Raw genomic sequence first — 15,639 nt, forward strand, 5'->3', positions numbered from 1 at the left:
AAAGTTACTGATTTAAAAACATTATTCATTTAGAATAATTATGTAAATTAGTCCAATATTTTCCAAGAAAATATAACAAAAACATTAAAAATATATAATAAAACTTTATTCTCGCTTCCATATTAGTTCATTTATTATTATTGCTATTATTATTATTATTATTATTATATTATTATTATTATTATTATTATCATTATTATTATTATTATTATTATTATTATTATTATTATTATTGTTGTTGTTGTTGTGTGTTTTTATGACGCTCAACATGAGTCATCTTCTGGATGGCTTGAATGCAGAAGTTCTGGGTGAATCAACATTCCCAGCGAGCTGAAAATTGTCAGCATCTTTTCAAAGCCATTTATTTAATCTAAATAGAGTGAATTTATGTAATTATTTTTTTAGTTTAGATAATCAAGAAACCTAAGCAATTAGGTTGGAGCTACTAGCACCCTTATGTATGTATGTATGTATGTATGTATGTATGTATGTATGTATGTATGTATGTATGGTATGTATGTATGTATGTATGCATGCATGCATGCATGCATGCATGCATTATGTCAGGTCACTTTCGAGTGCTACTGGTAACATGTAACCCAGTACAACCTGTTGCATGGTCGGGTCGTCGGCGACTAAACCGGCAACCCCACCAAGCTTGCTTGGTGAGGAGGGTGTTTATTGGACACCTTGCGGGATGAAAAACAAAACCCGTCAAAGGGCGGAGGAACTCTTGAAAGTCAACGGCCATCCAATAAATGTGTTAAGGCTGTATCATGCGCGGGGACATAGAAATAATCGGACTGAATACCCGATCGCGTAACTGGTACTTATTTAATCGACCCCGAAAGAATGAAAAGCAAAGTCGACCTCGGCGGAATTTGAACTCAGAACGTAACGGCAGACGAAATACGGCTACGCATTTCGCCCGGCGTGCTAACGTTTCTGCCAGCTCGCCGCCTTCCACAGCCCATAGATATCGGTCCTTAGAAACCGCCTTCAAAATGGTATCAGTTTCGCAGACTTATTTCTCTGCTGATTCGCAGTTTTGTGTTCAAACGTTGCTATATTCTTAATTGTAATTATCATCGTTTTACGCTCAGAGTGACTAATCACCCTTTGATGGATACATTTGATTTTGATAAGTCGACCAATGAACTCTTTGTTATATTTGTCTTCTTTATTCCCAGACCGGGCGTTGTGAGTGTTTATTGAGCGAAAACACCTAAAGCTCCACGAGGCTCCGGCAGGGATGGTGGTGATCCCTGCTGTGCTCTTTCACCACAACTTTCTCTCACTCTTACTTCCTGTTTCTGCTGTACCTGTATTTCAAAGGGCCGGCCTTGTCACTCTCTGTGTCACGCTGAATATCCCCGAGAACTACGTTAAGGGTACACGTGTCTGTGGAGTGCTCGGCCACTTACACGTTAATTTCACGAGCAGGCTGTTCCGTTGATCGGATCAACCGGAACCCTCATCGTCGTAACCGACGGAGTGCTTCCATATTTGTCTTCTATTTGTGTGAGACACATCATTATTGTTGTGTCTTAAGCGAGTCATTATGCTATTAATACAACAAGCACTGATGAAGGCGCGTGGCTTAGTGATCGAGGTATTCGCCTCACGATCGTAAGGGCGTTAGTTCGATTCCCGGCGGCGTGTCGTATTCTTGAGCAAGATACTTTATTTCACATTGTTCCAATCCACTCAGCTGGTAAAGCTGTGTAGTAGCTGTATTTTAAAGGGCCAGTTTTATCACATTGTATGTCATCCTGAATCTCCCCGAGAACTACTTTAAGGGTGCATGTGTGTGTGTGTGTGTGTGTGTGTGGAGTGCTCAGCCATTTGCACCTTAATTTTACGAGCAGGCTGTTCCGTTGATCGGATTAGCTGGAACCCACGTGGTCTTAACCGATGAGTGCCAAGTAAATACAACATGCACTGGTTCTATTGCATTTCTTTATTTAAATGAAACATATATTGACTGATAAAATCTAGTTTATACTCTTCTAACAATCATTATATTCTTTTCAATCTGTTGTTGATATATGTTTAATCTGTAAGTATATCTATCGTTAATCTGTATATAATTAATATAAGCCTTAAAGCAAGTGTGGAAGCGCGTGCTTTAGTGGTTTAGGTGTCAGCATCATGATTTCTGGACCAGGCGACGCGTTGTGTTCTTGAGAAAAACACTTCATTTCACGTTGCTCCAGTCCACGCAGCTGGCAAAAATGAGTAACGCTGCGATGAACTGACTGACTGGCTCCCGTCCAGCTGGGGAACACATACGCCATTGAAACCGGGAAACCGGGCCCATGAGTCTGGCTAAGCTTTAAAAATGGGCACATTTGATTTTTTTAGGTAAAGCAAGTATATGATGAAATATAACACTGGTTGTGACCATCGTGTCTTTTTTATCAAAAGTGTTCTTCCCTAATTTAAGTTGGTAGGGTGTGATATGACTGAGTTTTAGTTGTTATTTCTCGTATGTCAGACGACCTTTATGGATGGCACGCATGCATACATATGTCTTACATCGTTGGACGGTAGCCATCGCTTGACGGGTTTTAAGCGAACAAATCGATCCCAGCACTTATCTTTTAAAGTCTGCTAATTATTCTATCGGTCTCTTTTACCGAACTGCTTAGTTCAGGATCGTAAACAAACACCGGTTGTCAAGTGGTGTGAGATTTCTCATATCGGAAAAATAATTTTTGATTTAATATAGATAAGATAGAAATATAAATGTATAAATGAACATCTGAGGGAAGGGATCGACCTAAGAAATGGATCTAAGCGGAATCTGGAACTGTCACAGAATTGGTTTGCCAAAAGTTTATTTATACACCAGAAAGTGTATGCCATCAGAATTAAGTTTCAAATATGTATGGAGTGGAAGCACTCCGTCGGTCACGACGACGAGGGTTCCGGTTGATCCGATCAACGGAACAGCCTGCTCGTGAAATTAACGTGTAAGTGGCCGAGCACTCCACAGACACGTGTACCCTTAACGCAGTTCTCGGGGATATTCAGCGTGACACAGAGAGTGACAAGGCCGGCCCTTTGAAATACAGGTACAACAGAAACAAGAAGTAAGAGTGAGAGAAAGTTGTGGTGAAAGAGTATAGCAGGGATCACCACCATCCCTGCCGGAGCCTCGTGGAGCTCTAGGTGTTTTCGCTCAATAAACACTCACAACGCCCGGTCTGGGAATCGAAACCGCGATCCTACGACCGCGAGTCCGCTGCCCTAACCACTGGGCCATTGCGCCTCCACTTCAAATATGTAACGAATCGATAACAGTGTGAGTACACAAAGGTAAATCAATTAATACATTTTCATCGTATTTTTAATTCCTGGACAGACATAACTGTTTCAGGAGAATTTATTAAAATTACATTTTCGCTGATTTTTTTTTTCATAAAGGACTATTGCTTTTTCATTGCAGAATGGTTCTTTGTTTGTCGAGTTTTCGCCGTGTTTGCAGCTGGACTTTGCCTTATAGCCACATTTCTTCAACTGGTCTATTTCTGTTGTCCAAAGCAAATGATCAGAGCTCAATCTATGTATATGCTTGGCTGTGCAGGTAACTACCACTTTTCTCTTTCCATAGGAAAGTATTAATACCAATTTGAGGTTCAAATCCTTTTGACAGTTTTTACAATATACCGTATTTGATGGCATATATAACGAAATGTCTCCCCCCCCGACACAAACACCAAATGTCTCAAAAAATTAATCCCGTGTCCAATATGCGAAGTTGATCTTCCATAAAGTAATTATGTCCCGGGTGTTCTTCCTTATATGCACTATTGAGAATGGGATGCCTCCAGGGGAGGGCTGAGAATATTAACGGTCCTCGGGCATAACTGCTTACTGGGCCCCTTTGAATGCATGTTCTAGTATAGTTAACCTGTAGAGTGCGGGCCCCTCAGAGTTCCGGACCCTCAAGCAGTGCCCAATTGACCGACGGCTCAGTCCGCCCCTGAATGCCTCTAATATGCCCACGCGTCTTTTATGCCATCAAATACGGTAATGCATTTTTATAAAACTTTCATTAACTCATCACTATAATTTTGCTTAATTTACTTACTACTATATAAAAAACATTTTGTAACCTTACTCTAGAATTATAACAAATAAAGAAGATAAGGGTCTGACAAGCAAAGTATCATCGTTCCTACCAGGTTGTGTCTCATTCGTCTTATGAGTCGTTGCAAACGCACACATCCTCTCTCAGTCAGGCTTTTAAAAAGTCAGACACTGATTTATTTTTATAAAATCCTCAAATGGAAGCAATTACAGCAGTATTCCTTTAGTTCTGAGTTCGAACCTGACCAGGTCGATTTTGCTTTTCCTTCCTCCAGGATCAGTGAAACATAGTACAAGTCAATTACATTCAAACCGGATCCTTGGCTCTGTCCCCGCCAACCGTTTTCCCTTCAAACATTGACCTGTACATGTAAAGGTTGGACATCAACCTTTACATTAACTTCAACCTGCTAGGAGGTCTTGCAAATGTCATATGCACCTCCACAGCCCTTCCTTGACTTGAAAATCCTATTGTGATTAAATTTGAGAAAAATCCTTATACTATACTAGCACTATGACCGGGCAACGCTGGGTCATAGTGCTAGTGCATGCATATACAGCTGCTTGCGTGCGCACATACACGCGAGTACTGTCCAAATCTCCGACCAATTACATACAGCTAGCTGGCATTCAATTGGTGTATCAAGTTTCGGGCATTTTGATTGGGTTTTGGATAGAAAATTCACAAAAAAGTCACTTCTATTGATTTTTTAGTGGCTTTGCGGGGTAACTGGGAGAAATGTAAAGATGTGCATAACCACCCTTGGACGGTTTTGAATGACCATAGAAAGTGCGAGCCCTCTAACTGAAAAATTGTGGATTTGTATAAAGGATACACACACACACAGACAGACATTTTGCTGTGTATATATATAGAGATTAAGCAATTTATTTCTATTTATTAATAATTGCTATTTAATCAAAAGTGGTAACTTAAATGACAATATATTCTTCTTTTTTTAGTCATTATTGGTGAAAAAAGAATAAATTTTTTTACATACTTTATCCAGTTCCGTAATACTTTTTATTTTTCAGGTTTGTTTATTTTGATGTCTGTGTTCATCTTCATCGCTATGTACCAAGTAGCCCAACAGAAAAATAGCTACACTGATATTGAAATTCGACTTGGTTATCCTGTTGGGTTTTGCATAATTGCCGGAGTCTTAGCTATAGCGGCCGCCATTTTAACTGCTGTTTCGTCAATCGTAGCCGAAAGAGATAACGAAGACTTTTACTAAAAACTTAATATGCTGCTCTGTTTTTCACTTAACTTGTCATCTTTGCTAACTTATTTTCTTTCCTTGGTACAGAAAATTTCATTTTGGTCTAGCCATAAGAACATAGGAGTTTTAAAGAGAGACCCAAGGTTCAGATTTATATATCAAACGAATCAATAGAGAAAATTTCTGTAATATCATATATCACAAATGTTATCCTGATGTATAAATCATATGAAAGCTCATACAGTTGAAATATAGTTCAACCAACGGCTAGATTAATCAGGGATTTGGAAATGTATTCTGATAAAACAGACAAACTTAAGTATTCATCTTTATGTTCATGTGTGCACTTGTATATTTTGCATATGTGCACATATATATATGCCTACATTTGTTTGTATTAAAAAAAAACACCCAGAAAATAATATGAAATATTCTAAAAATTACAGTGCATGTACACAGCTTCATTTTGCGAGTAAGCACACTGGTAATATTTATATACATATATATATATGTATATGTATATATATATATAATATATATATATATATATATATATATATATATATATATATATATATAATATATATATATATATTATATATATATATATATATATATATATATATGTATATATGTATGTATGTATGTATGTATATGTCGCCATGATAGATCGTTAGCCACTACACACATTTTTTTCTCTCCTTGTTTTTTCTGTGTCCCTTTCTGTAGAAGAGCGTAGGCTCGAAACGTAAAAGACTTTTTCTATTCCTGAGCGTTATACTAATACATCTGTTTGTTTTGTACACCACCTGTCTTCCTCTTTTGTCTTTTTCATAAACTCTCCCTATATATATGTATATATATATATATATATATATATATATATATATATGACAAACGAATAAACGATTATCTTATGAATTTCATGAGCTTACGGTTGTTCCTTCAATAAGATGCAGCGGACTCATAGCTGAGTGCCTAAGTAACACCGTATAGCTTCAATGGAATCTCGAATACGAAATGCAATTTATTTGGGAATGATTTTTTTCCTGTATACATATATAAATGTAATTCTTATCCAAAACTAGCAGTATCGCCCGGCGTTGCTCGGGTTTGTAAGGGAAATAACTATATAAGCATTTTTAGAGATGCAAAGTATAATAGCCATCTCAATATGGCTAACCACAAAGGATGGGGGGGCTACTGTAGCTTTTTACGTTCTGAGATTTAATAATAAATTTTTAGAGAGTTACTTCCCTTATATATGCCAAAAATGCATTAAAAATGGGAAAAATTCATCGTAAATTTTTTTTTTAATCGTAGACTCATAGTAGACGCGCGCTAATACCCAGAAAGGCTCGATATGGATCGCGACTATAAGATACCTTGTTTTGGTTAAACTGCACCGCAAAATGTGGGAGTAGTTAGGAATCTAAATCGTAGGAGACAGACAGCACACAACCTCACTTTTATATATAAAGATATATTGCATTTCATTTTCTAGGCTCCTATGATGCCATAAGGTATTTATTCAGGCACTCAAGTATGAGTCCACTGCATTCTTATAGCAGAAAGAGATGTAAGCTAATGTAAGTTCATAACACAATAATTTATTCCTTTGCCATCTCATCTTCTTATTACCACTCTGTACTCGACTAACGCTTCGTTCTGAAGCGCATTTATATCGAGGTTATATACATCAAGTTATTAATCTCTCGCAATGCCTAAGCGACTATATATATATAAAAGAAATAATTGAGATTCAGTTGAATTATGCACTTAAGTTGAAGCACCAAGTCAGCTACTTTTCTTGTTCTTAAATAGATATTTTTCAGTTACATAGGTCTACGCGAGATAGATATACTATATCCATATAAACGTATAAATATTTGTGTATGTGTATATATAATTATATGCACACATATAAATGTGTGTGTATCAGTATGCATCTTTACATTTTTCTGATTCATGGCTTAAAATTAATAGATAGCATGTATATCTTTCCAGGTGTTCCATAAGTAAATATCCTGAGCAGTCTTTATAGAAACCACATAATAAGTAATTAATTAAGTAAATGAATGTATATTAACCCGATTCTATGTAATCTTTCCTTTTTAATGTTTATAAATGATATATACACACCTTTTACATATTTTGGTTATGATATCATTTTTGAAATTCTAAAATTTTATTTTCATGCAACATAACAATATAGTTTATAAACAATCATCCATAGCGCCCCTAAATAACATTTCCTCTGTATTAAAATCTTAGATTCTTAGCCTCTTGCCTCTTTAACTGGCAATTAACATCATGATTTAAAGTCTACCCCACTCTGCTTCTTTTTATAGACGGTCACTTATATCCAACTGACTATTCCTAATGTCTTATTTCCTCCCCGGGGAAAAGGGATACATATGATAATATTTATGACCACACCTAGCCACGATCAGTCAACTCACTCATGTCCTTTATTCAAAATAGACACAGTCTTCTAGTCTTAGATTTAGTAGTTGATAAAGAGATAAATGAATTAGAAATGAACTACAATCCCTTACAACACTATGACCCCACTATGCTCCATGCGATTCTTAGAAATGTAATCTATTCTTATCTCGACAACATGAATTTCTTCCGTCTTCTTGCTCTGTTAAAATGTTTAAGAAAAATTATATTAATGTGTCCTACTTGTTAAAATTCCATTTACTTATTTGTGCACCTGAAGATGGCACTACATTTAAATTGATGGAATAATTGCATTGTTCAATTAAATGAAGCCACTTGAAATGGTCGTACAGCATCACTACTTGATACCCTGTTACTTATATTGATGTTATATATATATTCAGATTATAAGATCAAGAGTTTTCGAAGCAAATTTTATTAGGTATGAAACAGCTCAAAACATTTTACAAATAAACTAAAGATGTAAATACAGTTTTAGTCAGCTGCCGCTATATCAGTCTGATCACTTGTTAAAACAATTGCTGAGGTAATGGCATGTACTTCCTGAAATACAAACGAATCGGTTTCACGTCACGACGTCGTCTCCCTGCTTTCTTCAACTGGTAATTTACTGAAAAATAAATTAATAACAATAAGTATAACAGAATTATTTTATGTAATTTAAAAGGCAATAATAAAATTTAAATGTAATTCCTTCTTATATCTGATGTTTTTTCATTCTTTTCTTTCAAAAATAATAACTATTGGGATTTGCCTGGCATTTACTTTGCATTGTTCTGGCCTTATCCACGATCCTTTATACAATATATTCTACACAATACTTCATATTAATTATTCCATTAACTTACTATACATACATACATACATACATACATACATACATACATACATACATACATACATAACTGCATGTGTGTGTATATATATATCTTTTACTCTTTTACTTGTTTCAGTCATTTGACTGCGGCCATGCTGAAGCACCGCCTTTAGTCGAGCAAATCGACCCCAGGACTTATTCTTTGTAAGCCTAGTACTTATTCTATCAGTCTCTTTTGCCGAACCGCTAAGTTACGGGTACGCAAACACACCAGCATCGGTTGTCAAGAGAATTTAGGAGGACAAACACAGACACACAAACACACACACACACACACATATATATATATACATATATATGACGGGCTTCTTTCAGTTTCCGTCTATCAAATCCACTCACAAGGCTTTGGTCGGCCCGAGGCTATAGTAGAAGACACTTGCCCAAGGTGCCACGTAGTGGGACTGAACCCTGAACCATGTGGTCGGTAAGCAAGCTACTTACCACACAGCCATGGGATTACCTTAGGTTTCTCATCCATAAAGAGTTTAGCTTTGTGGCGTATCGTCAGATCCCAAAACCTGTTTGCCCATGACCTCTTAAAAATATGGAGGAGGAAATGCCTCACTAATTAAAAGATATACGCAACATCATTAGCCAGCCATGTATGTCAACTGAGAGACTATGGAGTTCCATACTCGATCTCAGCGGCACAGCCAGAAGTCGATAGCCGATAAACAAGGGAGATAATCCCTGTTGTTACTTTTGAATATTGAGGCACTTTCTTCTCCTTATTCTTAAGAGGCCTTGGGCCAACAGGTTTTGGGATTTCACGATACACCATAAAGCTAAACCATTTATGGGCGTGAAACCTAAGGTTATTCCATAAACCTGCCTTATGTATGTATATGCATAGATACATAGTTTTACTCAAACAGAAGCACACATACATACATAGTTTCCGTGAACCGTGTACCAAACTCACTCGCAAGGTATTTTCCAACCCAGGGTTATAATAAAACACATTTACTAAAAGTGCCACATAGTCGGATTGAACCTTGAACCATGTGGTTGAGAAACAAACTGTTTATCCTCATAGCCATGTCAGTGCCAGTGCATCAACTACTTTATATCTTAGACAATCATAAATACTCACGTAGTGCACCTGCCGCAAGGTCGTCGGCAGCTGAATAGCGACTTTTGTAACCAAAATCAAACATTTTGTCTAAGGCGCTGGCGTTTCTTGCACTTCTTAATTTACTGCGTCTGCAAAAAAAAAAAAAAAAACCATTGAAATCTTTTACGTCTTTTAGTCTTTTACTTGTTTCAGTCATTTGACTGCGACCATGCTGGAGCACCGCCTTTAGTCGAGCAAATCGACCTCCAGGACTTATTCTTTGGAAGCCTAGTACTTATTTTCCCTCCTTTCTTCAAATTTTCTTCAGTTTCTCGCCGGGTGTTTTCCGTACACCTAGGGCAGAGAAGCTCATTGTATGCATTCCCAGATTACACACGCAAATTCACAGGTAAGATATGTATTTAAAAAAATTAATGAATAAATAAATTCATGGATGGATGTTGTTTTCACAGCGATAATGCTCTTCTCAGTACATGAGCCGTTCCAGTCAACACGATTTTTTGCACTTCCTGTAGGAATGGTAAGCCTGGTATCATTTTCAAATAGGTTTCAGTAGCTTTTTTTTTTTTTTATCATTCCTAGAGATCCCAGAATCACTGGTATTGTAGTCGCCCTGAGATGCCACATTTTTTCAATTATTATTATTATTATTATTATTATTATTATTATTATTATTATTATTATTATTATTGTTGTTGTTGTTGTTGTTATTATTTATTAATTAATTTATTTATTTTATCATCGTCATCACTATCTTTGTTCAACATTATTATCACTATGAAAAATTCTGCTTTATTTTTGCTGGGTATGTTGAAAAGTAATCAGCTGCCCAGAGCCAGCATACCTAAGTGACACTTGTTTTATTGGTCACGATTCAAAAACCCCGTGGAGGACTCTTGCAGTTCCATGTAATGATGGTTTTTGGAGGTGTTCTTTCTCAACATTCGTTCCAATCCGTTTGAATAGCGTTGGTAGTTGAACGCTGATACTTCCAAGTGCACCAATCACTATTGGTAATCACGTCCAATTTCTTCAATCTCCGTCGCCTACGGATTTCCCGCTTCAATTCATCATAGTTGTTCACTCTTTCTTCTTAACTTCTCTTCAATCCTCTTGTCACCAGAACATGTTATGTCAATTATCAGGCATGTTGTTTTCTTGTCTGTTCACCAAAACGGTGTCAGGTTTCCGATGTTTAATCTGATGGTCGCACGGAATCATTGCATTCCACAGGATTTTGCAATTCTCATTTATTATTATTATTATTATTATTATTATTATTATTATTATTATTATTATTATATGTTAACTTTTGCTTTAACATTTGCACAACCTGGCTCCAAGTCTCACCCAAGACCTCAAGAGACAATTGGAAGTTCGTGTTGTTGTGGTTATTATTATTATTATTATTATATTATTATTATTATTATTATTATTATTATATTATTATTTTCTTTTACTCTTTTAAACACCTTTACGCTTAATTAATAATAATAACAATAATAATATAATGATGATAATGATAATGATGATGATAACAATAACAATAATAATAATAATAATAATAATAATAATAATAATAATAATACAGGAGCTTCCTAAAATACAGAGTCACAATAAATATTAGACCTTATAATCTCGACTGATCTTTTGTAACCCTTCCGCATAATATTATTTTGTCGAAGTTGCATCTCATAGAATAAGTTTCTGCTTCAGGACCTTCGAATAGGCAGAATCGTTAAGAGATTCAACTAGAATGGCATGCGCCCTTTTTTCCAATTAGATAATTAAACTCAGCAGTTTAAAGACAATACTACTACAGAAGTCTCTGTTTCCTTACTATTTTGATCTTTCACCATGCCGTGACGGCGTTTTAATTTCTCCAAATTTCTTTCTTCGTTCTTATCTCTCCATCTCTATCCTATCTCTTAGAAAAAGGGTATATACCCGAAACCTATCGCTCCACCCAACCATTTCTGAGCATCAAACTAATACTAACTATGTTTATTTTTTTTTACCTCGTTTTTGCGTTATATTTTTCCCCATCTTTGCCCCCACCATCACCACCACACACACGCTTTTACTCTTTTACTTGCTTCAGTCATTTGACTGCGGCCATGCTGGAGCACTGCCTTTAGTCGAGCAAATCGACCCCAGGACTTATTCTTTGTAAGCCTAGTACTTATTCTATCAGTATCTTTTGCCGAACCGCTGAGTTACGGGGACTTAAACACACCAGCATCGGTTGTCACGCAATGTTGGGGGACAAACACAGACACACAAACACACATATATATATATATATCTTATTATAAAAGGCAGATTTTATCTGCCTCCCTTTGGGAGTTATAGAAATCTACAATATAGGATTTCTTCAATTACAATTTACCTAGCATTTTTAAGAGTAGAATGCATCGCGTCATGCCAGGTCCAGTTTTTAAAATTTAAACTCCAATTAAGCAAAATTTACAGAAAACTCACATTCTGGTGTGTGTGTCAAATGCTTTTCTTAGTCTGGTTTACAGCACACGCAAACGCACACACACAGTGTGCAACGAATAAAATGAAAGTAAATAGCGAAGAGTGATTTGAGGAAGACTAAACTGAAAGTATTTAAACCACTACTCAAAAAAAAAAAACACAGCAAACAGAACAAATAAATACATAACATTTACTCCTCACACCAATTTCTTCAATTAGAGTTTACCTAAGATTTTTCAGAGTACTTCAGTGGGTGATGCCATAAAAAATTTCTTTCAATTTACCACCAATTAAGACAAAATTCGAGAACACTCAATATTTTAACATATCACTCCGAAAGCATTGATGTACATGTGTGCGTGCGTGAGTGTGTGTGTGTCATTCCTCACACACACGCATACACATACATAACAACTACATACAACTACATACACATACAACTACATACAAACACGTGTGTGTTTGTTATTAGTAAAAAAGGCGCCAAATCACAACTCACTTATCATTCCAACACTTTTGCAAAGACACACGACGGACAGAAAGGTAAATTGGTTTTTATTTACTCTGATATTTTATTATATAATATTAATATAGATATATGTATATATAATTGCAGTATGAAACAGTGTTTATGTATAAACAGACGACACTTATATATAGTTATTATAATAAGAGATTAATAAATATGCATCCGTTTAACCCTTTCGTTACCAAGCCGCCCGAATTTACCTATTCATATTTAATGAGAATATCAGAGCAAATCTCTTTAGTACATTCGTGAAAACACGTATTATACTTCGTAAACACTTCAACTACAGTTTTGTACAAAAATCGAAGTGTAATTTTAATTCCGTGAATTATGGGAGATTTTTTTCCGAAATTTGTTCCTATTGTGTTTTCAAAATTTGTAATTCTGACAAAAAATGGATACGAATTTCATTATAACAAGCAGCGAGTCAGAATTCGAAGGATTTTCTACTGAAGACCTTCATAAATCTAACTCTATGACTGAAAAAAAAGCATCTTTATATAAGAGAAGTTGTGTGGTGTCTGTCTCCTACGATTTAGATTCCTAACTACTCCCACATTTTGCGGTGCAGTTTAACCAAAAGCGGGTATCTTATAGTCGTGATTCATATCGAGCCCTTCTGGGTATTAGCGTGCGTCTACGATGAGTCTACGCTTTAAAAAAAATTTACCCTCATATTTTTCCATTTTAATGCATTTTTTTCGCTTTTATATAAGGGAAGTAACTCTCTAAAAATATCTACGATGTGTCAACGATTTAAAGAAAAATTTACCTTAATTTTTTTTCAATTTTTAATGCATTTTTTGCTATTTTTTGGCTATAACTCTCTAAAAATGCTTATATAGTTATTTCCCTTACAACCCGAGCAACGCCGGGCGATACTGCTAGTATATATATACGACGGGCTTCTTTCAGTTTCCATCTACCAAATCCACTCACAAGGCTTTGACACTTGCCCAAGGTGCCACGCAGTGGGACTGAACCCGGAACCATGTGGTTGGTAAGCAAGCTACTTATCACACAGCCACTCCTACGCTTATATACTGTATAACTGTATATAGGCATCGGAGAGAAACGAGTGTTTATTCATGTTACTGTTTGTTTTAGTGAAATAGGAAACAGATCCCAGCACACTGACGATTGTTCGTGCTCTCCACTGACATAGGCATCTTGGAAGCCGTTGCAATGTCACAATTAACCCAGTAGACAAGGATGATACTGTTTCTGTTTGGCGTATTGTCCTCTGTCAATAGCAAAAATGCTATATAACTGTATAAATAATTATGGTATTTGGTGTATTTAAGAAGCATAAGCAATTTATTGCACACTAGCACTATGACCCGGCGTTGCCGGGTCATAGTGCTAGTTGGCATTCAATTAGCGTATCAAGTTTCAGGCATTTTGATTGGGTTTTGGATAGAAAATTCATGAAAAAGTCACTTCTATTGATTTTTTAATGGCTTTGCGGGGTGACTGGGGAAATGTAAAGATATGCACGACCACCCTTGGACGGTTTTGAATGACCATAGAAAGTGCGAGCCCTCTAACTGAAAAATTGTGGATTTGTATAAAGGATAAACACACACACAGACAGACATTTTGCCGTTTATACATATAGAGATAAATCTTAACATAGCAAAAAAATCTTATATAGAGCCCCAAAGGTCATATAGACCCCTAGGGTCATATGGACCCCCTAAGGGTCATATGGACTCTTAAGGCTCATGGATCGTGGTTGAGAACCGCTGAGTTAAATAATAACATTAAACCAGCCAGAGAAATTTTTGCTGCAATCAATATACTCACTTCATTAGAACCCGGATAATATTGGGAAGATAATAAGGTGGAATGTTACTATTCTCTTCTTCTAATGGCACCAGGTTTCCCGCTTCAGAGTTCTGATTGTAAGCAAACCTGAAATATAACAAACATAGCTGTAAAACAGTAGAATTAGAGGAATGTAGCAATGACCTGTGTCGGCAAATAGTAATGCAAAATAGTTCAAATAGTGAAATAAATTTTGTGTCTTAGGATGAAGAGAAGTTTAACGTTTCGGATACAAGTCATCGTCATCGGAGAGAAATGGGTGTTTACTAATATTACTGTTTGTTTTAGTGAAATAGGAAACAGATCCCAGCACACTGACGAACGTTCGTGATCTCCACTGACATAGGCATATTGGAAGCCGTTGCAATGTCACAATTAACCCAGCAGACAGGGATGATAATGTTTCTGTTTGGCGTATTGTCCTCTGTCAATAGAAAATCATCCAACAGCATAGAAATACAGATTTCTATCGCAAGCTACCCATAGGCGCAGGGATGGCTGTGTGGTAAGTAGCTTGCTAACCAACCACATGGTTCCGGGTTCAGTCCAACTGCGTGGCATCTTGGGCAAGTGTCTTCTGCTATAGCTCTGGGCCGACCAATGCCTTGTGAGTGAATTTGGTAGACGGAAACTGAAAGAAGCCCATCGTATATATGCATATATATATGTGTGTGTGTGTGTGTTTGTGTGTCTGTGTTTGTCCCCCTAGCATTGCTTGACAACCGATGCTGGTGTGTTTACGTCCCCGTCACTTAGCGGTTCGGCAAAAGAGACCGATAGAATAAGTACTGGGCTTACAAAGAATAAGTCCCGGGGTCGATTTGCTCGACTAAAGGCGGTGCTCCAGCATGGCCGCAGTCAAATGACTGAAACAAGTAAAAGAGTAAAAAGAGAGAGTATAGATCATGTACTTCAGATAAAAAAGAAATGCTATCATGACACAAACCTTGTGAATGAAATGGGAATGGCTGTGCGGAAGCTCCACTGAACTCCTCTCCTGTTACACAGTTAATTATTAAATAGTGAAAGATTGTGCTAATAGAGAAGAATCTATAGCAACGAGAGA

At 36.5% G+C, this 15,639-nt stretch overlaps 2 protein-coding genes across 2 annotated transcripts in view; one reads left to right on the forward strand and one right to left on the reverse strand.

The window, feature by feature from the left end:
* Window positions 1-268: 268 nt before the first annotated feature.
* LOC115211739 lies at window positions 269-5,726 on the forward strand. Its single transcript, XM_036503109.1, has 3 exons — window positions 269-308; window positions 3,452-3,589; window positions 5,131-5,726. The coding sequence occupies exons 1-3, from the start codon at window positions 269-271 to the stop codon at window positions 5,331-5,333; spliced, it is 381 nt and encodes a 126-aa protein (XP_036359002.1). The 3' UTR covers window positions 5,334-5,726.
* Window positions 5,727-8,183: 2,457 nt separating this feature from the next.
* LOC115212303 overlaps window positions 8,184-15,639 on the reverse strand; it is a 22,501-nt gene continuing 15,045 nt past the window's right edge. Inside the window, exons 3-5 of the mRNA XM_029781155.2 lie at window positions 14,553-14,660; window positions 9,755-9,864; window positions 8,184-8,394 (exon numbers count right to left, since the gene is read on the reverse strand). Of these exons, the coding sequence (XP_029637015.1) occupies window positions 8,294-8,394; window positions 9,755-9,864; window positions 14,553-14,660 (319 nt within the window). The 3' untranslated portion in view covers window positions 8,184-8,293. The remainder of the gene's footprint in view (window positions 8,395-9,754; window positions 9,865-14,552; window positions 14,661-15,639) is intronic.

Source organism: Octopus sinensis, linkage group LG5, assembly GCF_006345805.1.
Source record: "Octopus sinensis linkage group LG5, ASM634580v1, whole genome shotgun sequence".
In the NCBI taxonomy this organism is placed as follows: domain Eukaryota; kingdom Metazoa; phylum Mollusca; class Cephalopoda; order Octopoda; family Octopodidae; genus Octopus; species Octopus sinensis.